General features: G+C 39.4%; 1 protein-coding gene across 1 annotated transcript; it reads left to right on the top strand.

The window, feature by feature from the left end:
- The first annotated feature begins 17,634 nt into the window (after positions 1-17,634).
- Positions 17,635-19,303, top strand: LOC142170422 (uncharacterized). The gene is made up of 4 exons (XM_075232326.1): positions 17,635-17,869; positions 17,962-18,239; positions 18,472-18,611; positions 18,874-19,303. The coding sequence occupies exons 1-4, from the start codon at positions 17,635-17,637 to the stop codon at positions 19,301-19,303; spliced, it is 1,083 nt and encodes a 360-aa protein (XP_075088427.1).
- The last annotated feature ends 7,924 nt before the right edge of the window (positions 19,304-27,227 follow it).

Raw genomic sequence — 27,227 nt, 5'->3', positions numbered from 1 at the left:
AGATCCCTGGCATATATTGACGGTACTAAGAGATCCTCGGGATACTGAGAGATCCCCGGTTATTTCCTTATGATCATTTTGCCTCTGTTTCAGTTATTAAATTCCTTGTTTTCTTGTATTAAATTCTTATCGTTAGTTTCCAACTGTACTGCTTATCTTATACTGTCATATCTTATTTTCTTTATTTTATCTCATTAGGTCCCTGACCTTCCTCATCACTACTCGGCCGAGGTTAGGCTTGGCACTTACTGAGTACCGTTGTGGTACTAATGCCCCTTCTGTGCATGTTTTTCATGTGCAGATCCAGGTACTTTCACTCTGTCTTATCATTCTTGAGGCGAGGCGCTTCTGTAGAGACTTCGAGTATATCTGCCGCGTCTGCAGGCCGAGGAATCCCTTTTTATCTTTTTGTAATAGTATAGCCCTTCAGTATTCCCCTTTTGGTTAGACATTTCTGGAGTTAGAGCTACTTATGTATCTCTTAGCTTGTGATTCATGGGTTTCCGAGTTTTGGAAAAATGTATTGGTTTTAAGAGTTAATATTATGTATGCCGAACGACAATTTTAAACGCTATTTTATACACTATTTCTGTTTAAAATTGTTTTCTTCCACAAATTTGGTTTATCTTCCGCATTTTAGGCTTACCTAGTCATAGAGACTAGGTGTCGTCACGATAGTTCACGGAGGACGAACCGGGGTTGTGACAAGTTTATATCAGATCTCTAGGTTCATAGGAGTCATGGATCACAAGCTGGTTTATTAGAGTCTCACTGATCGGTACGGAGACGTCTATACTTATCTACGGGAGGCTACGTAACCATTAGGAAAATTTCCACTCCATTTTCCTTGTCGTGCGAGACTTTTGATATCACAATTCTAAACTTCTATCTTCTATTCTCTCACCGATGGTGAGGACACGCGCTACCAAAGATGATCAGGCACCCGTGCCCCTACGATAGTCGCCAGAAGTCGGGGTCGGGGTAGAGGCCGAGGATGCGCATGTGGTGCAGCCAGAGCACCCGCGCGAGCTGCCACCGAGGAGCCACCAACAGTTCTAGCCAGAGCCCAGGCACCGGATACGCCTACTGCTACTACTACTCTAGAACTTTAGGAGACATTAGCACAGTTCCTAAGCATATTTGGTACATTAGTTTAGGTGAGGTTGATTCAGGTTGTACCAAATACTTCACAGATCGGGGAAGGGACCCATACTTCAACCACCCCTACTCCAGAGCCGCGAGTTCTCATTGTACAAGTTCCATGTGTCATGGCGACACAACCTGTGGTCCTAGTTCAGCGGGTGGTGAGGACCTCTCGCTGAGTAAAGGACAGGTGGGTCCAGGAGAGAGAGGACAGACAAGGTCAGGAGAGAGATTATAGGGAAGTGAGTAGACCTTGTAGACTGGAGAGACCCACTAGTCTTTATTTTGGAGGAAATGTATGGCATGGTAGAGGTTTTGTAGGTCAGCCAGCTCAGTTTGCATCTCAGATTTCACACAGCGTTTCAGGTGTTCAAGGGTCTTGGAGTACCCGTACCGCACAGTTTCCACTGTCACGTCCTCCCAAAGCTTGTTTTGAGTGTGGTGACATATGCCATATGGTGAAGGATTGCCCTAGACTTGGGAGGAGTGCACCTCCATAGACTTCTCAGCCACAGCGCGCTCCGTAGAGTTCTCAGGCTATGATCACCGCACCAGCTGCTACCCGCCAGCTAGAGGGGAAGGCCAGGCCAGATATTCCGCCCTTTTTGCCCGTACTAAGGCTGTCGCCTCCGATTCTGTCATCACAGGTATTGTCCTAGTTTGTCATAGAGATGTATCGGTTTTATTCGATCGAGGCTTTGCCTATCCATATGTGTCTTCTTATTTTGCTCAGCATTTGTGTGTACCTCAGGATTTCTACTCATATGGGAGATTCTCTTGTTGTGGACAGCATTTATCGGTCATTTTTGGGTGCTCTTAGTGGTTTTGAGACCATAGCCGATCTATTGTTGCTCAACATGGTAGATTTTGACATTATCTTGGGCATGGACTGGTTGTCGCCCCATTATACTATTCTTGATTGTCACGCCAAAACCGTGACGATGTGTATGCCAGGTGTACCGCGTGTTCAGTGGAGGGGTACTTTAGATCACACTCCCGGTAAAGTTATTTCTTTTCTTAAAGCTTAGTGTATGGTTGAGAAGGGGTGTGATGCATATTTAGCTTATATGAGAGATGTCAGTATTTCAGTTGATTCAGTTCCAGTAGTATGGGATTTTCCCGATGTGTTTCCAGCTGACCTTCCGGGCATGCCGCCTGATAGAGATATTGATGTTGATATTGATATGTTGCCGGGCACTCAGCCCATTTCTATTCCTTCGTATCGTATGGCTCCTCTAGAGTTGAAGGATCAGTTACATGAATTGCTTGATAAGGGTTTTATTCGGCCCAGTGTATCACTTTGGGGTGCTCCTGTCTTGTTTGTGAAGAAAAGTGATGGTTCTATGCGTATGTGGAGTGATTATCGCTAGTTGAACAAAGTGACAGTTAAGAACCGTTATCCTTTGCCTCGTATTGATGATCTGTTTGACCAGCTTCAGGGCGCATGGGTGTTTTCTAAGATTGATTTGCGCTCAGGTTACCATCAGTTGAAGATTCGGGAGCCAGATATCCCGAAGACTGCTTTTAGGACTCGGTATGGTCATTACGAGTTCCTTGTTATGTCATTTGGGCTGACCAATGCCCCAGCAGCCTTTATGCATTTGATGCACATTGTGTTCCGGCCGTATCTTGACTCATTTGTCATTGTCTTTATTGATGATATTCAGGTTTATTCCCGGAGTCGGGAAGATCATTAGCAGCACCTGAGGACTGTGCTTCAGACTCTGAGAGAGAAGAAGTTATATGCTACATTCTCGAAATGTAAGTTTTAGTTGGATTCAGTGGCATTCTTAGGCCACGTGGTATCGCGTGAGGGTATTTAGGTGGATCCAAAGAAGCTATAGGTCGTGCAGAGTTGGCCCAGACCATCCTCAGCTAGAGAGATCCACAGTTTCCTTGGTTTGGCGGGTTTCTATCGTCGTTTTGTGGAGGGGTTTTCATCGATTGTAGCCCCTATGACCAGGTTGACCCAGAAGGGTGCTCCATTCCAGTGGACGGAGGAGTGTGAGGCGAGCTTTCAGAAGCTCAAGATAGCTTTGACCATAGCCCCAATTTTGATATTGCCTACAGGTTTTGGGGTCTTATACAGTCTATTGTGATGCCTCGAGGGTTGGCCTCGGATCGGCATTGATGTAGCACGGTAGGGTGATTGCCTACGTATCCAGACAGTTGAAGATACATGAGAAGAACTACCATGTTCACTACCTTGAGTTAGCTGCCATTTTTCACGCCCTGAAGATTTGGCGCCATTGTTTATACGAGGTTCTCTGTGAGATTTATACTGACCATCAAAGCCTGCAGCACTTGTTCAAGCAAAATGATCTAAATTTGTGCTAGGGGAGGTGGTTATAGTTGCTGAAGGACTATGACATCACTATTTTGTATCACCCGGGCAAGGCCAATGTGGTGGCCGATGCTTTGAGTCACTGGGAGGAGAGTTTGGGGAGTTTGGCTTATTTACCAACATCGGAGAGGCCTATGATGATGGATTTTCAGGCCTTAACCAGCCAATTTGTGAGATTGGATCTTTCGGAGCCCAGTCATGTTCTAGCTTGCATGATTTCTTGGTCTTCCTTATTCAATCATATCAGGGGGCGGTAGTATGATGACCCTCATTTGTTTGTCCTCAAGGACAAGGTTCAACACAGTGATGCCAGAGATGTGACTATTGGTGATGATGGGTTATTGAGGATGCAGGGTCAGATTTGTGTACCGAATGCTGATAGGCTTCGAGAGTTGAATCTAGAGGAGGCCTTTAGCTTGCGGTATTCCATTCAACCGGGTACCGCGAAGATGTATCAGGATTTGAGGCAGCACTACTGGTGGAGGCGAATGAAGAAGGATATAGTTGGATTTGTAGCTCGGTGCCTCAACTATCAGCAGGTAAAGTATGAGCACTAGAGACCGGGTGGGTTGCTTCAGCAGATAGAGATTCTGGAATGGAAGTGGGAGCGGATCACCATAGACTTTGAAGTTGGGCTCCTACGGACTTTGAGAAAGATCGATGCTATTTGGGTGATTGTGGATCGGCTGACCAAGTCTGCTCATTTCATTCATGTGTGTACTACTTATTCCTTGGAGCGGTTGGCGGAGATTTATATCCGGGAGATTGTTTGTCCGTATGGTATTCCAGTGTCCATCATTTCAGATAGAGGTACTCAGTTCACATCACAGTTCTAGAGGACCGTTCAGCATGAGTTGGGTACTCGGGTGGAGTTGAGTACAATATATTACCCTCAAACGGACGGACAGTCCGAGTGCACTATTCAGATTCTTGAGGATATGCTTTGTGCATATGTGATTGTGTTTGGATGGTCTTGGGATTAGTTCTTGTCATTGGCGGAGTTTGCTTACAATAACAGCTATCAGTCCAGTATTCAGATGGCACTATATGAGGCTTTATATGGGAGACGGTGTAGATCCCCGATGGGTTGGTTTCAGCCAGGTGAGGCTAGATTGTTGGGCACAGACCTGGTTCAGGATGCTTTGGAGAAGGTTAAGGTGATTCAGGGTAGACTCCGTACAGCCCAATCCAGATAGAAGAGTTATGCGGACCAGAAGGTTCATGATGTTCCCTATATGGTTGGAGAGCAGGTTCTGCTTCGGGTTTCACCTACGAAGGACGTTATGAGATTCGGGAGGAAAGGAAAGTTAAGTCCGAGATTTATTGTCCCTTTTGAGATATTGAGGCATGTTGGGGAGGTTGCTTATGAGCTTGCCTTACCTCCCAATTTGGCCGGAGTTCATCCGATATTCCATGTTTCGATGCTCCGGAGGTATCACGGTGATCTATCACACGTGTTGGGTTTCAGTTCAGTCCAGTTGGACAAGGATCTATCTTATGTTGAGGAGCCAGTGGCAATATTGGATAGGCAGGTTAGAAAGCTGAGGTCAAAGAACATTGCATTCGTGAAAGTTCAGTGGCTGGACCGCCGGTCGAGAAGGTGACCTGGGAGACCGAGCAGGATATGTGCAGCTGTTACCCTCATCTTTTTACTACTTCAGGTATGTCTTTATGCTCATTCGAGGACGAACGAATGTTTAAGTGTAGGAGGATGTGACGACCCGGCCAGTTGTCTTAAGAATTAATGCCCCAATCCCTTATTAACTACTTTCCCTAAGTTTATTTCTGCTATTTTGATTTGTCGGGATGTTCGGTTTTGAGTTTCGGAGAGTTTTGGGACACTTAGTCCCTAAATGAGAGCTTAAGTGTTGGAACATTAACCATAGTCGGAACAGTGTAAAGACAGCCTCGGAATGGAAATCCAATGGTTCTGTTAGCTCTGTTGGGTGATTTCGGGGTTAGGAACGTGTTCAGATTGTGTTTTGGAGGTTCGTAGCTAATTTAGGCTTGAAATGCCGAAAGTTGAATTTTTGAAGTTTCTGGTTCGATAGTGAGATTTTGATCCGAGGGTCGAATGGAATTCCGGAAGTTGGACTAGCTCTGTAGTGTTTAATATGATGTGTGTGCAAAATTTCAGGTCATTTGGACGAGGGTTGGTGGACTTTTTTATCGAAAGCGTATATTTAGAGTTTTTGGAATTCTTAAGCTTGAATCCGATGAAAGATAGGTGTTTTGATGTGGTTTTGAGCGTTCCGAAGGTTGGAACAAGTTTGAATGATGTTTTAGGACTACTTGGCAGGTTTAGTTGAGGTCCCGGGGGCCTCGGATGTGTTTCGGATGCCCAACGGGTCATTTTGGAACTTGTAAGAATTGCAGAAAATCCGGTATCTTGTTTCCTTAATCGCGTTCGCGTAGTGTAATTTTGGAGGATGTTTAAATTGTTCTTCGCAATTGCGTAAGTCCACCCCCTCCTCATTTGCGTTCGCACCCCTCCTTTCGTGTTCGCGTAGTAGAACTAGGAGCCGGGGGTACAGTGACCTTTTTCCCCTTCGCGTTCGCATTGCCTTGTCTGCGAACGCTTAAGCCTGCCCTTTTCCTCTTCCGCATTCATGTGCTTCATCTCGTGTTCGCATAGCCCAGTTTAGGAGCCATCAATTTTTCCTCTTCGCGATCGCATGTCATGTTTCACGATCGCGATGAAGAAAACACCTGGGAAGATTTTTAAAACCCAAAATTGAGGGTTTGAACCATAATATATATTTTGGACTTGGGAGCTCGGGAGATTGTGATTTTTGAAGAGATATTCACCTGGGCGATTTGGGTAAGTAATTCCTACTCGGATTAGACTAATTTCCATGAATCTACACTTAAATCCATCCTTCAATTTCGAAATTTTGGTGGAAATTGGGGGAAAGGTTCTTAGACCAAGAAATTGAATTTTGATTAAGGATTTGACATTGGATTGGGATAATTTTGATAAGGTTAGACTCGTGAGAGTGTGAGGACTCTGAAAATATAAATTTTACCAGATTCTGAGACGTGGGCCCAAGGGGCGTTTTGGTCATTTTACCTAATTTCGCGTATTAGCTTAGAATTTAAATGTAGAATCAGTTACTTGAAGTGTTATTTACATTATGAAATTGAATTGAATAGATTTGGGTCATTTGGAGTTGAGTACTCGTGGCAAGAACGTGGTCTCGGGTTGATTTTGAGCCGGTTCGAGGTAAGTGGCTTGTCTAACCTTGTGTGGGGGACTTTTCCCTTAGGATTGGTATTGTGATAATTGAAATGCCTTGTACGTGAGGTGACGAGTGCGTACTTGTGATAATTGTTGAAAATTCGATTTTCATTAAGTAACTTTAATTGTGTTTTCCCTTTCTATTTATTCTACTTGCACTTTTAAACCTGTTGTTAGTTCGAGAAACATGTCTAATTGACTTAATTGCTTTATTTTCTTTAACTGCCTTATTTGTATTATGTGAAGCATGCTAGGTTAGAATTATCTGTGTTACCTTGTTATGAAGTGTAGTTTATTTGAGTATTCCTTGTGCCATTGTTGTGTGCTTTACTTTGGGACTACGGGACAGCATCCTGGGAGATCCCATGTACGCATTTACGATTTGAGCTGAAGTGCGGGATACCGAGAGATCCCCAGCACGTACATTGAGGATACCAAGAGATCCTCGGGATACCAAGAGATCCCTATCATACATTGAGGATACCAAGAGATCCCTATCATACATAGAGGATACCAAGAGATCCCTATCATACATTGAGGATACCAAGAGATCCTCGGAATACCAAGAGATCCCTAGCATATATTGAGGATACCGAGAGATCCTCGGGATACCAAGAGATCCCTAGCATATATTGAGGATGCCGAGAGATCCTCGGGATACCAAGAGATCCCTGGCATATATTGAGGGTACTAAGAGATCCTCGGGATATTAAGAGATCACCGATTTTTTCCTTGTGATTGTTTTGCCTCTGTTTCAGTTATTAAATTCCTTGTTTTCCTGTATTAAATTCTTATCATTAGTTTTCAACTATACTGCTTATCTTATACTGTCATGTCTTATATTCTTTATTTTATCTCAGTAGGGCCTTGACCTTCCTCATCACTACCCGATCGAGGTTAGGCTTGACACTTACTGAGTACCGCTATGGTGTATTCATGCCCCTTCTGCGCATGTTTTTCATGTGCAGATCCAGGTACTTTCACTCTGTCTTATCATACTTGAGGCGAGGCACTTCTGTAGAGACTTCGAGGTATATCTGTCGCGTCCGCAGACGGAGGAGTCCCTTTCTATCTTTTTGTAATAGTATAGCCCTTCAGCATTCCCCTTTTGGTTAGACATTTCTGGAGTTAGAGCTTCTTATGTATCTCTTAGCTTGTGATTCATGGGTTTCCGAGTTTTGGGAAAATGTATTGGTTTTAAGAGTTAATATTGTGTATGCCGAGCGACACTTTTAAATGCTATTTTATTACACTATTTCTGGTTTAAATTGTTTTCTTCTGCAAATTTGGTTTATCTTCCGCATTTTAGGCTTACCTAGTTGTAGAGACTAGGTGCCGTCACGATGGTTCACGGAGGACGAACCGAGGTTGTGACAACACATTTGAATTAACACAACCCTATAGGCATGATATCTACCCAATTTACCCAACTATCCACCCATTTTCACTAATCACCCCAATGTTGTTTACAAATAATTATTACAGACCAGCTGAATACATTACATACACAAATAAACAAAAAGAAGAATTTAACTATAGGGAGCCAGAAGCAGGCGCAAATGACTTTTCAAGCCTCCAACAGCCTCAAATGCCAAATTTCCATAGATAATATTATGTCTAGTTGTGTCAGAGTTCCCTAAGGACCTCAAGGATCCCGGGTAGTGCTCACACCTAGACCTTTCTCAACAATAACTGATAAAGGGATTGTGACATATAAGAATCACCTTAGGGTACATGGATAGGGATAGAGGAAACATATAGTCAAAAACTTTATACAACACTTAGGATCTCAGAGACTCAGTAAGTCATGCTAGGCAAAGAAATAAGCAGGAAAGAGTGCATACATTGGACAGGACAAAATTTTAGACATGCTAGGCAAAGAAGTAAGCAAGAAAGAATGCAGAATATAAAGAATACATTGAACATGCAGATTTTAGACATGTTGAGCAAAGAAGTAGGTAGGAGTTCAAGTTGACCTCATAACTGATGAACTAATGCAGGAATGAAAAAGACATAGAGTTTGGATTCCAAAACTTAACTGAGACATACCAGTTGAAGAAAAGGGTGCAGAATATAAATCAAATGAAGTTCCAATATCTAGCCTTGGCTTTCAGCCAGCTAGATCAATAAGTACCACAAGTAACAGCAGAGAAACAGAACTTTAGAGTGTAAGAAGTAGTGATTTTTTGAACTAATGTTCGCTTTTTCCAGAACTTAAAAAAAGAGGAGGTTTATATAGTAATCAAAAGCTTGACACATAAGGTAAGAGATCAATTAAGTAGTAAATCAAGGAAGTCACATGTAAATCAGCAAGGTCTTCCCTTAATGAAGGGACAATTAGATCAACGGTAAAATCATGCAAAGTATTTAAGGAAAAGAATTAAATAAGGCTTGGTATAGAGTAGGTAATTAGGGCTAAATGAATAGTAGTTTAATTAAGCAAACAAATCAGTAATAATCAACGGAATACAAACAAGGCAGGGAAAAATAATTATGGCAAGCAATTCAGTCAAATCGAATAGAGAGGTAAGAATCAAGAGTTAAATGGAAAGTGTTCAAATTAAACCAGGAAATAAGGGATTCATAGTAATCAAGGGTTCAAAAAGTCATGAAAGAGTTGGCATGTTTAGCATATAAAATAAGGTAGAACATGAATAGTCAAGATTTCACATAGCTTTAACAAAACACATTGTTAAGCGACATTGATTCAAGGAGAAATATACAAGTCTTAGCATGAAGGGTCAGAACGAATACAAACACATAAAATCAATGAAAGGTCAAACGAAGATATTCAGTAGAAGCATGTTAGGTCAAGAAAATCACGGGAAATCACAAGAACCCAAAGCAAGAACACAATCAGATGTACTAATATTCAGAAATCAAACGAAGAACCCCAAAAATTAGGGCTTTTGGTACAAGCAAGTTAGGGTTGTAGCAGACTCATAAAACTTAGTCAAAATATATGTGAAGTAGACATTTAAACACAAAAAATCATCAAACAAATTTTAAAAAGAAATTCCGGAAACCCTAGTTTTAGGAAAAGATGAAAATCACTTGAAAATCACACGATTCTTGTAAAGAATTTTAAGGCTGTTGTAAAACTCACAGGAAATAAACTCAAATCATCTTAGATCTATACAGATCTAGGAGGTTTAGAAAAGAAATTAGGGTTTTGAAGAGAACCATACAGAGATGAAGAAGCATACTGAGAAACCCATAGATCATAGCTAATATAGGACGATCTTACTCGGAATCTCACTAGAGTGGCCTGAAATAGGAGAGAGATGACCATAGATGCAAGTTACTAGCCTTGGTCCCTCGAGGGCCCTGGAGATGGCAAGAATAACATGAGAGAGGCCATCGGAGGCCTAAGAGGTGGTTATAAACAACCAGAGATAGCCATAGATGAGGGTCAGTGAGATAGGATTAGGGTTTGGGTTGAGAGCGTTTGAGAGCAAAGAGGATTAGGTGACGACGGTGTAAGGTGTAAAATGAATTAGGTTAGAGGGGGGGTCGTTAGGTTAATTATGGAAAGGGGGAACTTGGACCATTGATCAAAATGATCAACGGTCAGGATTTGGCCAGGTATTGGGTTGGGCAGATGGGTATTTGGGCCTGGGTAGGTTTAGGTTTAAGAGTTGGGATGGGTATTGGGTTAGAATTAAGGCTGAAATTAAAATAAAAATAGGCTAGGTTTTAAATAGTCACTTTTAATCTTATATAATTTATAAAAATAATAAATGACTTATAAAAAAATTGTATACTAAAATGATTTAAAATAATTGTGTAACATTTTAAAAATATAAAAGATCATTTCATGTATCAATAACGTAATTATGCATTAGTAGGGACATTATTGCAAAGATATGCAATTTAGCTAAAAAAATATAAATGCAGTTATAAAAATGCACTAAAAATATTTAAACAATATTTGGCATAAATAAAGAATTTAGATGGCAAAATCACCACAAAAATAATTTGAAGGATAATTACTGAAAATTTTATAAATAAAAAGGGAAGAAATAAATCAATTTGGAGCTTTTAAAAACTATAAAAATTGCACAAAAAACTATAGAAATGATCATGCATGCTTATAACTGCATATATGCTATTTTGAAAGTATATATATGTATTAAAAAATATATAAGAAAAAATTAGGTATCAATAGATATTACAAAGAAATATTCTGGGGGATATTCCTCTCATCCGTACCATTAGGGTTTTTGTGGCCCGTATGACTTTATAAATAGAAAGATATGTAGTTATGTGGGGGAGGGGGTTGGACACTCATTGTAAAGAACAACATATTGATATTCTCTGAACATTCGTGCTTTATTACATACATACAAAATATATATTTTCTCCAAATCTGTATCTAACTTCTCTCCCACGATCCATGGAGAATCTGAATATTCAAAGGCACATCATTCATTTATCATTGTCAGGAAGAATATCACATAATTTCACCTCTTTTTCGGTTACCTCACTTACATTTATTTACATAAAGTCATTATATATCATTTATTACTATTTAATGCTATTCTTTTTATTCTTGGGCCTTTGAATACCGTCTACTGTTACACGTTTATTGCTAAGAGAATGGAACTTGTGGCATTTTGCCACGAAATCAGTTAAACGATCTTTTGTATATTAATATTAGCTAAGATTAACTATATTCTATTATAAAATCTAATTGTTTAAACCTAGATCTAAATTTTGGGTCAAACAATAACATCTTGGATAATCATAGTGAAAATTCGAGGCTCTAATACAAGAATAACAAACCAATCCCATCCATTTGAATAACTCGCATAAATTTAATAGCTACACATATTGTCTTGCATTTCAACTTTTTCTTCTAGTTGTTACAATGTTCAATGGAAGAATAGTGACCTTTTCTTAATTAATCATTTGTCGTGATTTTGGTTTTGGAAGGTCAAACATATGGTGGTGGTGGCGGGTTTGGAGTAAGGAGTGAAGAAGAAGGATTTAGATGAGGATTTGGGGTAGGGAGTGAAGAAGAAGGATTTACGTGACATGGAAAAAGTATTTTGGAGATATGACATATTTTTGATGTGGTAGTGAAATGGCAATGACGTGGAGGCGAATGTAATACATCTCCCATCCATAGGCGAACCTATATAGAATTTGGAGGTCAGGATGTTGTGGACATATAAAAAATTATTGAGTTTTGTTCATACAAATTTGGATTAAATTCTAAATTATTTTGGGTCGAATAATTAATTTGGACTCTATAAATTAAATATGTACATTTTTATATTCAAGCCCAAGGTTTATTTAACCTCAAAGCCCAGACTCATGTCATGTGTCAAGTGACATGGCACATCCAGTCAACCTCAAAGCCAACAAGATAAAGCTACGTGTTAAATGATGTGGCAATCGCAATCCAAAACAATGACCAATCAAGAGTCGTCAAGTGTCTAAAATGATATGTCATTGCCAATCACAAGCGAGCTTGTCACATAGCTTTTGTGATAAGTTTGATGACTCACATGAGCCGATCAAAATCAAGAAAGAGAGTTCATTTGTAGCTGGACTGTCCATCCTCTACAAGTACAAATAGAGGGGTTACATAACTCTCTGGGACATTCATAGTTGGAGAAGAGCATTCCACAATTGGTGAAGGCATCCGTAAACAGAAAGATCAATATTCAAGTGCATACTTCTTCAACAAAGGAGTGGTCAATGGAGTTCTTGCCATAGATCAACCTGAAATAACAAAGTGATGCTCCACGCTCTTGGCAATTAAATACATCATAAAGAGGTTTAAATCATCCTATATTCAAGAAAGACATTTCTCAAACCCTCGAATTATAGAAAATTTCACAGAGAAGAATCAAGGGATACATAGAATTGTACTCATGAACATTTATCAATAAATTCTCTTTTTCTTCATATTTTTGTTGCAGTTTATTTTCCGTACTATGAAAATTTGTTGCGAATAAATTTTGGCACGTCCGGTGGGACCGATTCTGCCCTTCATCTCTTCCTCTTGCAAGTTAAAATTTTAGATCTACTGCTGCAATGGCCTTCCGAAAGTGTGATGGTGTTTCATACAAATACGCTACCATTATCGCGTCTTTGGATATGGCAATGGCCCAACCACTCGAAGAAAGTCAAGGCTAGTTGCTTGGAGAGATCCGAATACTTTTCCTCCTCAAAGATGGAAAAGAAGAGAATATCTTACATGACGACCGTAACCGCAATATCTGGGGGCAACACCTCATTCTCGCTATTTGACAAGATTTCTCAAACAACTTCCAACCTTAACAGATTTGAGGATTTGGTGGATTCTCCAGTTTTAATGAAAGTCAATGCCTTAATGACTGAAGAAACTAACATGGACAAAAAGTTTGCTATGATGGAATGAACTATAGAAGTCTTGAAGAAATCTCTTGAAGACAAAGACCTTCAAATCGCTCAACTCATGAACAAATTGGAGGCCTATGCACTTGAGAGTCGAGCCACGTCTCTCTTTATTCACTTAGCTTCACCTCATGAAAAATGACTATTGAGGAATCGCTTGCCAAGTTCAACATTCAAAAGAAGAAGCAATCTACTACAGTTGCGGCCTTATCTGTCCAACAATTGCAAGACATGATAACAAACACCATCAGAGCTCAATATGGCGGACCATCACAAAGTTTGTTGTACTATACTAAGATTTATACTAAGCGGATTTATTGTATAACCATGTAACCAATTATCAACCACCAAAGCTACATTAATTTTGATGGCAAAGAAAACGCAAGGTAACATATTGCCCACTTCATCAAGACATGTAGCAATGCTAGAATGCATGGTGACCTTTTGATAAAATAGTTTGTTTGTTCGTTAAAAGGGAACACATTTTACTGGTATATCGACATTGAGTCCGAGTTAATGATAGCTGGGAGCAACTCGACAAGGATTTCCTCAATCATTTTTACAGTAACCGAAGAACTACAAGCATGATAGAGTTGGCAGGCACCAATCATTAGAGAGAATTAAGTTTGGACTATAAAGATTGCCTTTTAAAAATATTTGATGTGGAGATGAGCATTCAACAAATGCACTGGTGCCTTTTGTATATCCTACAAGGGATCAAATTGCGGACTTTAGAAGAACTTGCAATGCAAGCACACGACATGGAGTTGAGCATCGCTAGTCACGTAAAGGAATCTCTATTTGTTGATCAGAAGGAGTTCAAGAAAAGTGTTGTATCAAAGAACCAAACTAAAGAATCTATAGCGGTGAAAGCAACTTCATTGAAAGTCACGACTAAGCAAGAAGTGAAAGAGGAGAAGACCCTGAGTCAATATCGCAAAGAGGAGAAACATCACCCAACCTTGAAGGAATTAAAGGTGATTGTTTATCCATTTTCATATTGAGAAGTACCCACAATCCTTGATGAATTACTAGACTAAAAAACCATTGATCTCCCTGAATCAAAAAGGCCTGAGGAAACTGGTAAAGTTGGCGATCCGAAATACTGCAAGTTTCATCATGTCATTGTCCACCCTACAGAGAAATGCTTCATCTTGAAGGAGAAAATCATGTCTCTTGTAAGTGAAGGAAAAATTATCATAGACACGGATAAAACGGCGGAAGAAAACCATGCAAGTGTCGCGCCTAAGGAAAGAAGCGTTCAAGGTTGCAGAACGTGTCAAGCATTTCCTTCTTACAATTTGGAAGTTTCGATCCTGTTGAAGTTGATCTTCCAAGGAATGCTCTTGAAGGTTCATCAGAGCTGGGAAATTATACCAAAGACAATAACGACGAGTTTTGGACTCTAGTCACTAGCAAAAAACGAAAACATAAGGCAATTTTGAGGCTACGAATTCCTAAGCCAAGAGAGATGATGAGCAATGTGGATAGGCTACAATCGTTAAGAAACATCAAATCTTCTACTAGCAAGAAGATTAAGGGTGCCTTATCACAAAAGTTCCGAAAGCCCATTACCTTGCATGAATTCTTTCCTATGACATGTTGTGCAACAATTTCCTTCCCAGATGATGACTTTTTGCTAGGGTCTAGCCACGTAACAAACCTTTATTTGTCGTAGGGGTCATTTGGGAACAACATCTCAATTGAATACTTGTTGATGTTGGTTCGGCTATCAACATCATGCCAAAGATAGTGCTAAAAAAGCTTGAGATCTTTATCAATGAGCTATAACAATCCAAAGTATTAACCAAGGAGGACAATGAGCCATAGGTATGATCCGTGTATGATTATCCATTGGTGAGATGAAGCCAAACACCCTGATTCACATCATAGATGTTAAAACATCATAAAACTTGATGCTTGGACATCTTTGGATTCATGAAAATGGAGTAGTGTCGTCTACTTTGCACCAATGTCTAAAGTACAGAAGGGATGGAGAGATAGCCAAAATTGATGTAGACATCAATCCTTTCACTGAGACAGATTCATACTTTGTAGATGCAAAATTCTACCTAGATTCTTATGAATTGAGTGCGGAGAAACCATCATCAGCCGGTGAAGTTGATGTCAATTCAAAAGAAGAAAATTAGGCTCAATGGACTACTGTCAAGCTATCTAAGAAGAGAATAGAAGAAGTATCCAATAAGCTAGCATCATCAGAAGGTGACATACAGACAATGACTAATAATGAGCATCTAGATTTTCGCTATGTTCCGTGTGAACGTCGAAACAAAGTGCAACCTCTGTTAGAGCAATGTACTCCAAAGAAGCAAATGAGTCACAAAGCTATCAAAGATGAACAAACGCCATCCGTGACTTGTGAAAGGCAATACCCAAATTGATAAAATAAAAGGGCACTTTGCTCCAAAGGTTTTCACACTACTTGAAAAGTCTGGTTATGACTTCTCTAATCTATCAAGGCTAGGAGAGCTCAAAGATAAATTCATTGGTGAAAAGATACATGGTTTTACTGAGTCCCAAATAAGGTTGAGGAAGCAAGGGCACTACGTTGCCACTCCTAATTTTTGGATATGATTAAGTTTGGCTGAGTCTCTTCGAATTTCATCTAAGAGAGGCAAAGAGATGGCTCCATCACAATACACCTCGGTAGAGAAGAAGAAGGAAGTTAAATATAAGAGAATAAAATAACTTGCTTCAGTGTTTGATCGTGTTGGATGCTCAACACCTCGTGTCTCGGTGTTTGAAAGGCTAAGTCACAAAAGTGAACGTGTGTCTTCCAAACATCCAAAGTGAGTGACCTCTACCTTAAAGACCTCCATCTTTTATCGGCTGGGAACTACAAGGAAGTCACCATCTAGAAAGATATTGTCAAAATATGAGGAGCAAGGTCATTGTGAAGTTGTTGCTGAGAAGTAAATTCGTATTGCTTTCCCATCACGTATGAAAAGGAAGCCTATTTTGTCAATATCCATAGATGGTTCGCAGAAGGTGAAAAGGAATACCATCGTTTACACTTGCCAGCCTCATAGAGAAATAAAGAAAGAGGAAGAAGCCATGCTGACCATCCAACAAAGTCAAAGGGAAAAGTCAGACTTTGTGGAAACATCCCATCACATAACAATAGAAGATAGCCCATGCTTTGACGTTGACAATAGAGTCCATGAGGCTCCCCCTCAACTAGAATATGGCAGAAAATTAACTATAGTTGAGCTTAAGGAACTCAATTTAGGCACTCTGGAAGATCCACGCCCAACCTTCATTAGTGCACTTCTTATGCTTCAAAAGGAGGAGGAATACTTAAAATTGTTGACTGAGTACAAAGATATCTTCACTTGGTCATATAAAGAGATGCCTGGCCTTAGTTCTAAGGTCTTTGTTCACCATTTGGGGATCAAAAGTGTAGCACGCCCTGTGAAGCAGCCACAATGCATGTTTCGACCCGAGATAATACCACAAATTGATGCCAAAGTCAACAAGCACATTTAGGCAGGATTATTTCGATAGCTGAAGTATCCATCATAGATCTCGAATATTGTACCTATCAAGAAGAAGAGTGATAAAATATGTGTTTGTGTTGACTTTTGAGACCTAAAAAGGCATGTCCAAAAGATGACTTTTGTCTATCAATTATTGAACCCATGGTTGATGCTACAACAAGGTATGAGGCTATGTCATTCATGGACGGGTCCTCCGAAAACAATTGAATCAGAATATCTCCAAAAGATGAAGAGTGTATAGCTTTCTGAACTCCAAAAGGGATATATTGCTACAAAGTGATGCCCTTCAGTCTAAAGAATACTGGTGCCACCTACCAACGCACAATGTAAAACATCTTTGATGGCATTCTCCATAAGAGGGTTGAATGCTGCATCGATGACTTGGTGGTGAAGACAAAGAGTAGGCGTTACCACTTTGAATTGTTTTTGAAAGGTTAAGAAAAATGAATCCACTCAAATTTTCATTTGGAGTTAACTTAGGAAAGTTTCTTGGCTTCATTGTGCATCATCGTGGAATTGAAGTTGATCCTGCAAAGATTGATGTCACTCAAAAAATGCCCGAGCCAAAGAACTTGAGGGAGCATCGAAGTTTCCAAGGAAACTTAGCATTCATCCGGAGGTTCATCTCTAATCTAGTCGGACGGTGTCAACCTTTCAATCATCTATTAAGAAAGTATATCTCTTTTTCATTGGGATCAGTCTTGTCAAAATACTTTTGAAAGTATAAAAAGGTGCTTGATGAATCCGCTTATGTTAAGGGCGCCAATGATACTCTACATTGTGGCACAAGAACGTTCACTTGGGGCACTACTTGCTCAAGAGAATAAGGAAGGAAAGGAACATACCTTGTACTATGTCAGTCAAACTTAATAGGAGTTGGGTTGAACTACAAGCCTATTGAGAAAATATGTTTAGCGTTACTTTATGCGATAAATAAGCTAAGGCATTATTTTGAAGCATGGAACATCAAACTCATCTCTCGAGCAGATCTCGTGAAGTTCATGATGACTCAACCTGTTCTTTCTGAATGCCTAGCAAGATGGTCTATATTTTTTAACCAATATGAGATCACATACACACCTCAAAAGGCTGTGAAAGGACAAGCACTTGCCAATTTTCTAGTTAATCACTCTCTTCTGGAGAAGTGGGAGCTTTCTGATGAGTTTCCACATGACGTTTTGATCATTGAAGAACTGCCACCATGGACAATGTTCTTTGATGGATCTACATATCATAATGGTGTGGCGCAGTTGTTATGTTGATCTCTCTAGAAAGACAAGTCTTGCCATTCTCATTTGTTTTAGATGAAACATGCTCCAATAATGTCGCAGGGTACCAGGCTTTGATTATCAGTCTCAAAAAGACATTAGACATGAAGATTCTACAATTGAAGATCTATGACAACTCTAAGCTGATCATCAACCAACTTTTTGGGAGTTATGAGGTAAAGAAGGAAGATATTTTACCATACTACCAATATGCTTCTTGTTTACTTGAAAGATTTGACCAAGTGTTCTTAAGCCACGTCCCAAGAGAAGAAAATTGCATGGCTGATGCTTTGTCTCACTTGGCCATGACAATGGCACCTGGAGAGAAAGAGTCAACAAAGGTACAAATATGTCATCGATAGATTATTCCTAGACTTCTTGATCTTCAAATCAATGAAATCCATCATTACGTCTGTTCGGGTGATTGAAGAAGAAAATTGGAGGCAACCATTGATAGAGTACCTTAAACATGGAAAGTTACCAAAGGATCCTCGAGAAAAAAAACAGACATCACGCGAAGGGCACCAAGATTCATCTTCTATAAAGAGACATTGTTTCGCCGTCCTTTTGAAGGAATATTCTTACAATGTATTGATAAATAAGAAGCCCGCTAAGCAATGGAGGAAGCACATTCCGTCTCATGTGGAGCACACCAATCTGGTCCCAAGCTCCATTTTTGCATCAAGAGGATGGGCTACTCCTAGACGACAATGGTGAAAGATTGCATGTGTCAAACATGTCAATTTTATGCGAACTATATCCACCAACCTCTAAAGCCTCTTCATCCAACTGTAGCTTCATAGCATTTTGGTGCATGGGGACTTGACATTGTTGGACCACTTCCAAAGTCATTAAAGGGATAGATGTATATATTCGCTACCACAAACTACTTCTCTAGATGGGATGAAGTTGTTCTACTCAAGGAAGTGAAAAGGAAACTGTTACCGATTTTATCAAGTCAAATATAATTTGTAGGTATGGCATACCAAGATACATAATCATAGATAATGGAACTCCATTTAACAACAAGCTCGTAAGGAGTCTATGTGAGAAGTTCGGTTTCAAGCAACATAAGTCTTTAATGTATAATGCACCCGACAATGGCCTTACTGAAGATTTTAACAATACGGTTGGTAACCTTTTAGAGAAAGTTGATGCAAAGAACAAGAGAGTTTGGCATGAAAAAATTGGTGAAGCTTTATGGGCATATCGGACAACCTTAAGAATTACTACACAAGCAACTCCTTACTCTTTGGTGTATGGTGTAAAACCAGTCCTTCCACTAGAGCAACAAATTCCATCATTATGGATCGCGATCCAAGAAGGACTCACACTCGAAAAGAATGCTCAACTTTGCATAGAAGAGTTAGAGGCATTGGATGAGAAAATATTGGAAACACAATAAAAATTGGAGTGCTATCAAGCTCGACTAGCTCGAGCCTTCAACAAGAAAGTGCGGCCACGATCGATCCAAGTAGGAGACTTGGTCCTAGTTGTTCAAAGACCCATAATCCTCAACAAACTCATAGGCGACAAGTTTACTTCAAAATAGGATGGGCCATATATTGTGAAAGAAGCATATCCAAGTGGCTCATACAAAATTGTTGATAAAGTAAGTTGGTCCAATCAATGGCAAATTTCTGAAGCAATACTTCCTATGAAATTCATCTACACTCCTCGACCTATGAGCCTAAACTGTAAGTTATGATGCTCCTTGACGCATGAACCTAAACTATACATCACAACGCTCCTTGATGCATGAGCCTAAATTGCACGTCACAACGTCCTTGACATATGAGCCTAAATTGCACGTCACAATGCTCCTCGATGCAAGAGCCTAGAATGCAAGTCATGATGTTCCTTGATGCATGAGCCTAAACTGCACATTGCTACACTCCTGGCCTGCATGAATCTAAACAGTGTACGACCAACAACAAAAAAGTCTTCTAGGTTGAAAACTTCGAAAGAGATGGCCTAGGCAAAAGTTAGGACCAAAAATAAAAGTAAAATAAAATAAATTCAAAAAAGAAGCTCATCTCTCTAAACTATATTATGACTTGATCCTCTTCACCGAGGTACATAGGCAGCTTAGAGTTTCATTCTAAGTTCCGTCAAATGAGTGTTTAAAAAAAAGTTTGGCGTCATAGGATCATCATATTAACTCTTTCAAATACAGAGGTATATGTAAATGATGAAAAGAAGATAATTTGGCACCAAAGCATAAAAGACATTTCATTGCTTCAATTGAAAGAAATATGTATATCAATGATAAAAGCAGAATGAGACATTATCCTATACAAAGAATCTATAGTCATGTAAATGATAGAAAGATAAGCATGGTTGCCACCTTGTTCGAGACTTCTTCATATGATGGATCATCCTTGATGGCGTGCTCATAGCATTTAGCTGCTTCCATAATCCTTTAACTATACGTCTTGTTGTTAAGTCGTGGGCGCAATGGTCTACTTCTTCTTTCACATACATGAGCATGTACCTCGCTCTCACAAGTTCCATAATTATGTGAGCACCTTGGGTAAGCTTCATGGATATCAAAATTTCGAGTATACACAACTTTTGGGAGATGAGTACTTTCACATGATGATCTCTCTACAACAAGTTTGTCTTTTGCATGAAGATTTTACTTGTTGCTTATTGCTCCAAATATGAAAATATCCTCATCTTGTGTACCTTGTTAGTCTGACACCGAGACGTTTTGAGCTCCTTTGCAAGTTTGCAAAAGAAATAAATAAGGAGATAGATTTGTGATGATAGCCAAATCTATTACATGCAAGGCTGTAAAATCAATTTCAAAAATATTTGTTAGACTAACTAAGAATGAATGGAGCCTCTATATTAAACATGATTATAGTTCTTGATGTTCAAATTTCATTGGATCAAACTGTTGGTGATTCGGACGCCCCTAGATCAAGATACAGTTTTTCTTGTCGAAAGTACGCAAACCTGAAAGCTCCTTTCGGTTAGGCCCACTTCGAAAATTTGTTGTTGAGAGACCAAACGAAGTTATGCCATACAATTTATATGAAGTCTCTGAGTTATCTCTCTAATGGCATAAAAGGGTGGCAATTTGGAGATTCCTAGCTCGAGATATGAATTTTTCGACGAGAGTGCGCAAAGCTGAAAAATCTAGTATGTCAGACGTCTAGATAAATTTCAAGATATTTCTGGGGCCAATCTGGAAGTAATACTTCTACATTATTTTGAGAGTCTCCTTATCTCTGAGTCTTCTTTCCAGTGGCGTAGATGGCTCGCGATTTCAATGTTCCTAGCCCAATATAAAAAAATCATCTAGAGTGTGCAAATCTAGTAATTGAGTGCAACAGATGTCTGTAGAAACTTCAAATTATTATTGCAGATGTTTAGAAAGGATTTTCGTTGTGGTATTTACAGATATTGTGGGTCTCGGAGTTTTCTTTCCAACAGTACAGGTGGCTCGTGATTCTGACACCCGTAGCTCAAGATATGATTTTTTTTACAAAAGTGTGCAAAGCTGAAGAGCCTTTTCGGCAGACAGATGGATCAAGTTTAAGAAATTTCTAGGGCCAATATGGAAGGAATCCTTCCAGAATATCTTAAAGATTTCCTTATCTGAGTTTTCTTTCTAATGGCGCAGACGCTCATGATTTGGGCACTCCTAACTCGAGATATCGATCTTTTGGCGAGATTGTACAGTATTGTGAAGTTGAAATGCCGGACATGTGTATCAGTTTCAAAAAAATATTGCGGCTAATCCTCAAGGAATTTGGCACTGAATTTTTTAAATGTTCCAATCCCTCGCCTCTAGTTCTTTAGGAAGAAGTATCTTGTGATTTCATCGCTCTTGCATCGAGAAATAAATATTTTTACAGAGACACGTTAGGTGCTTGCTTGCCGAAGTTGGAAAGGCCTACTCCAATTGTCTTCCTCGAAAACCTGCAACAATACGATGTGGTACATGTTCGCTCACCAATGATGAAATAGTGTCTCTCCAAGCCTCCAAGAGTAGGGATTTTCACCAAGGTTGAAAAGGGTTACTCCTAGTGTCACTCGCCGAGCCGAAAGGAGGAATGTCTCGTGTATATTCTTAGTGATATCAAACATATTTCCCTATATTAAAAAATTGCACAAAAAAACAAATATTATGGAGGCCTTGGTGCTAATAGCACAAAGTTTATGTCATATGATACTATTAGCACGATGCTTTAATTCAGCATAATGTAAATTGGTCCAACGCTGTAATGACCCCACCGGTCGTTTTGAGCTCTAGCACGTTGTTCAGCAGTTTGAGGTCATAAGCAGCTTCCCTTCAGGTATTATAACTTGTACGCGTGGTCGAAATTGAATTTCAGGAAGTTCAGAGTCAATTTGGAAAGAGAATTCTCATTTCGAAAGCTTTAAGTTGAAAGAATAGACTAAGATTGGATTTTTAAGTAAACGACCTTGGAATCGGGATTTGAAGGTTCCAGTAGGTTCGTATGATGATTTTGGACTTGGGTGTATGTCCGGATCGGGTTTCGGAAGAACCGGGAATGTTTCGCCACCTATTGTGGAAGCTAGAATTTTTGGAAGAATTTCATAAGTTTGGGTTGAAGTGCATTTCAGTATTATCGATGTCCGTTTGGGATTCCGAGTCTAGGAATAGCTTCGCATGGTGATTCTGGTGTTGGGAGCGCGATCAGAAGTGAATTCGGAGGTCTGTGGGTCATTGTGGGATCATTTGGCTAAAGATAGAAATTTGAAGATTTTCGAGAAGTTTGACCAGAAGTGGACTTTTTGATATCGCGGTCAGATTTCGATTCCGGAAGTTGGAGTAGGTCCGTAATGTCAAATATGACTTGTGCGCAAAATTTGAGGTCAATCGGACGTGATTTGATGAGCTTAAACATCGTAAGTAGAAGTTTGAAATCTTAAAGTTCATTAAACTTGAATTGGAGTGTGATTAATGGTTTTAGCGTTGTTTGATGTGATTTGAGGCTTCGAGCAAGTCCGTGTTATATTTTTAGACTTGTGCGGGTGTTTGGTTTGGAGCCACGGGGGCTCGGGTGAGATTCAGGATAGCTTCAGAGTGATTTGCTAAGAAATGGGACCGCTGGCACTGGTATGACTGCATTTGCGGTGTTTTGGTCGCAAATACGACCATCGCATTTGCGAGAGGGAGCTCGCAGTTGCGAACCTAGGGCTGTTGAGGGGAGATCGCATTTGCAAGGGGGCCATCTCTTTTGCGATGCTGTCCTCTTCGCATTTGCGAGGAATTTTGTCACAAATGCGACCATGTCAGGGGGAAGTTGGGTTTCGCATTTGCGGTGCCTTTGTCACAAATGCAACCATCGCAATCGCGAGCTGGGGGTCGCAAATGCGACTTATGCGTCTGGGGAAATGGCTTTTATTTCGAGACTTAGCCCATTTCCCTCATTTCCTACTTGGTCTTAGGCGATGTTTTAGAGCATTTGAGGAGGGGTTCCATCATCACAAAGAGGTAAGTAATTTCTACACAACATGAGTTAAATATTAGGGAAAATCAAGGGTTGTAGATGAAAAACCTAGAATTTGGTAAAAAATTCTTCAACCACGAAATTTGTTAGGGAATGGAGTAAAAATCATATATTTTTTATCCTTAGGTTATGGGTAACAACTTTCTTCAAAAATTTCCGGAATCCAGGCACGTGGGCCCGAGGATGAATTTTAGGAACCTTACATTTAGGGATGAGAAATTGGTTTAATAATTAGAATATGAACTTTTGAGCATGTATTGACTAGTTCTTACCCTATTTGAATAGTTTTGGATCGTTCGACTTTGAATTGGAGGTTTGAGCGCATTCTTGAATCGGAATATAGGCTCCGGAGTGAGGTGAGTCTCCTTTCTAACCTTGTAAGAGGTAATTGTCCCCATAGGTGATTTAATTGAATATGTGTTGCTAATTGTGCAGGCTACGTATGCACGAGGTGACGAGAGTCCGTGCGTAGCTACTATTATGCTTATGTCCGGGTAGTCTAGAACCCAAAAGCATGCTTGCTTGTAATAAGTGCAATCTTATTAATAGTTTAAATTGCTTAAATCATATCGAAGTGGCAAATAATTTTCTAAAAGAGTTAAACTCCATTTTATGACTTAAAAATGGGAAATTTCACCCCTTTCAATAATTGTTTCCTTGATGAATGTCCTGATGGACTATTTGAATATGTGTTTCTATGTGTACCAGTGTCGCATGTATGATTCGCGAGCAGGGTGATTGATTATTTACATTTGACCACGTCGCACGTATGATTCGCGAGCGGGGTAATAGATGCATCTATGGTTCGCGCCGTTCGACCCTCGGCAGTGCACAATTTACATTTATATTGGATCGGGCCATACGACCTCGGCATGATATGCACATGCCTGTATTGTTTGCCGGAGATTTATAAATGTTGATATTTGTCTTTCCTGGTCGGAGATAAATTGATAAAGATAATGAAAAGTAAATCTTTGGAAATGCATTATTATTTTGGGAAGTTGTTTACCTGTTATCTAACTTTATGAATTATAATTGTTTGTTTTATAAAATCCATGACCTCCTCACCTTTTCACTATATTTTTATTTGGACCACTATTAAGTGTCGAAGTCGACCTCTCGTCTCTACTTCTTCAAGATTAAGCGGGATACTCACTAGGTACACATTGTTTTCATACTTATACTACACTTGTTGTGCATTTTTGTTGCACAGGTTCATGTGTGGCTAGTGGCATAGCGGCATGGTTGATACGGGGACTTAGGTGAGCTGCATCTTGTGAGACGATCCGCAGCCAGTAGAGTCTCTCTCAGAGTACTGTACTGTATTATTTTATTCCTATCCAATTGTATCCCGGACAGTTAGTGTATTTTATTTCATTCCCTAGTAACTGCTCATGCACTTGTGACACCGGGTTCTGGGATGATTATGGGATTATTTGTTATTAAGTTTGTAAATATATAAACATTTATTCAGTGAAATTTATTACTTATGGTTTAATGTAAAAAGGAAACGATTTCAAAAAAAATATTAAAATAAGAAAATTAATAGTAAATTGGCGTTGGCTTGCATGACAATGGTGTCCGGCGCCATCATGATACTTAGTGGATTTTGGGTCGTGACAAACGCCATAAAGCTTTTTGATGTTTTATATTTCAATACCACACAAGAAGGGGGTGATATGTGTGGTACCCAATTTTTACTTAACTTGATTATAGAAGAACCTGGTTCTTCTATGTGTTTTAACTATTACTGTTGCGGAATTATAAATACAGAAATTAAAAAACACAGAGATTTTACGTGAAAAACACCTGGCTCAAAAGGTGAAAAAAACCACGACCTACTTTCCAGTAGGATTTTCCCAAACTCTCCACTAAAATTACTGAGCCAAAAACTGTATTTACAAAAACTCTTTTGTAAACCTACGATTAACTCTAATCCCGTTGTGGCACACGGCCTCAACTATTGCGACAACTTCAAGTTAACTCTAACTTGAAAGACTCTGAGTACCTAATACAATTGCTTCTAGATAAAGCTGAAAGGTACAATATAAAATCACCTACTACAATTGAACCTAGAATAAAAGATAGACACTTAGAACTGGTTCTTCTATCTGGTTCAAGTAGCTTCAGGTTTGCACGCTTGAATCACACATAAATTGCTTGCAAAATTGCCTTGCTATTTTGCTCTCAATTCACGTTTAACTTCTGCTTATGTGCATTACCTATAAAAGAGAACAACACTGATATTTATGGAGTTAGTAAAAGAGATTGACTAGAATACATATATTACTCTTCCTTGGTGGAAGATTTCTAGTTGGTCTCATCTTCTAACTCTATCCAATTCTTAAGTTGTGTTTCTCTTTGTGTAAGGAGTATTTCTCCTTATCTAATATGCAACATTTTCGATCAGGATCATGAGATATCATTTCTGGTAAGTTAGGTTTATCTCCTCCACGTACATCTCACATGTTTGAGTTGATCGTAACTGTGCTTCACAAGATGGACCTGGTCCATATCCGAGTTCCTTTGTTAGTCTTCAAAACTTCACCTTTACTTGGGCCAACAAATTTTCCCTTTTTGATGATGACAAACTCTGTGCTTTTCACTCACTTAGGCCCTGTCAGAACTCAGCTTATCTATCAATACAAAGTTAGAAAAATTTACTAATCATCAAGGACCAGGTTCATTAGGTTATAAACATCACTTATTAATAATATATAAAGCACAATATCTCTTCCCCCTTTTGGCATCATCGAAAAGTTGCATAAACAAAGTGTGATTCCCAGAATTTTAACAATTACTCATGGCCACTAGGGCAACTGTAAGTGCAATCATGGATTAATCATCAGTAATCAAACAAACATATTCAAGCTATCAAGGAAATATTAACAATCACCAAGAGCAGAAATAGTAGAATTCATTGATAGAAAATATGATTCTGCCACAATCCACAAAAAAAAAGCAAAAATATTCAAAATATGACCAAAAGAAAGAGAAATCCCTAATATGGGTCACTGGTGGTACTAGACAATGTCAGGAAATGAAGGCTAGAAGTCCTAAGGCTTGGGAGAGTTACATGATTGATTTTGGGCTTGGAGAAGGGTCAGCATATTATGAAGAATGTCATCATTCTTCTCATTTTCCTTGGAGAGCTCAGTTCTGAGAGCATCCCTCTTAGATTCAACCTCTATTAAGCGAGCCTTCAGCCTAGCTATCTCAGCATCTTTTGCTCCACTCTCTTGCGCTAGGGCTCTGACTTTGTTGTTTATAGGTGTCTTCCTGGATGAACTAGGTTCATTGAAAATGGCAGTAATCTCATAATCACAAGCAATCAAAGTGTTGATTCCAAAATGATCTTTGCTTGTGGTCATTTCCACTTCTTTAGTGGCACCTTGCAGCGATCAAGAACAGTAGTCAGAATAAACCCATAAGGAGTGGCATGGGCCTTGGAGCCATTAATAACTCTGTCCAGTAGCTTGATAATAAACGCAGGCCAGTTGATCTGCCTTCCACTTTTAAGACACTCCATTAGCACCAAGTCCATATGATTAGCAGTGTGTCTTCTTTCCTGTCTAGGCAGCAAACACTTGTTGACAAATTCAAACAAGACTTTGTGGCATGACTTCATTTCAATCTTTTGCATAGCCTTAGCCTCATTCACTTCTACAACATCACAGAATCTCCTAGTGATTGCAAGTGTGAGCACCTAATTTTTGCCCCATATAAAAATAACTACTAAAAATAAATCAAAAATAATTTTAATTGATTTTTAGGAGTTTTTTTATTTAGTTGCATTCCATGCATGTTTAATATTTTTAAAATCATAAAAAATCATAAAAT

Source organism: Nicotiana tabacum, chromosome 16, assembly GCF_000715075.1.
Source record: "Nicotiana tabacum cultivar K326 chromosome 16, ASM71507v2, whole genome shotgun sequence".
Taxonomy (NCBI): Eukaryota; Viridiplantae; Streptophyta; class Magnoliopsida; order Solanales; family Solanaceae; genus Nicotiana; species Nicotiana tabacum.
Note: the sequence above shows the minus strand (reverse complement) of the source record. Positions and strands in the feature narration are given on the sequence as shown.

Bases quoted from the DNA above. Each gene is read 5' to 3' on its own strand.
- LOC142170422 (XM_075232326.1), top strand. From the start codon at position 17,635: ATGACTCAACCTGTTCTTTCTGAATGCCTAGCAAGATGGTCTATATTT. The intron at 17,870-17,961 runs GTGTGGCGCAGT...ATAATGTCGCAG, and splicing joins TGGATCTACATATCATAATG to GGTACCAGGCTTTGATTATC. The intron at 18,612-18,873 runs GTGAAAGATTGC...TATAATTTGTAG, and splicing joins GCTACTCCTAGACGACAATG to GTATGGCATACCAAGATACA.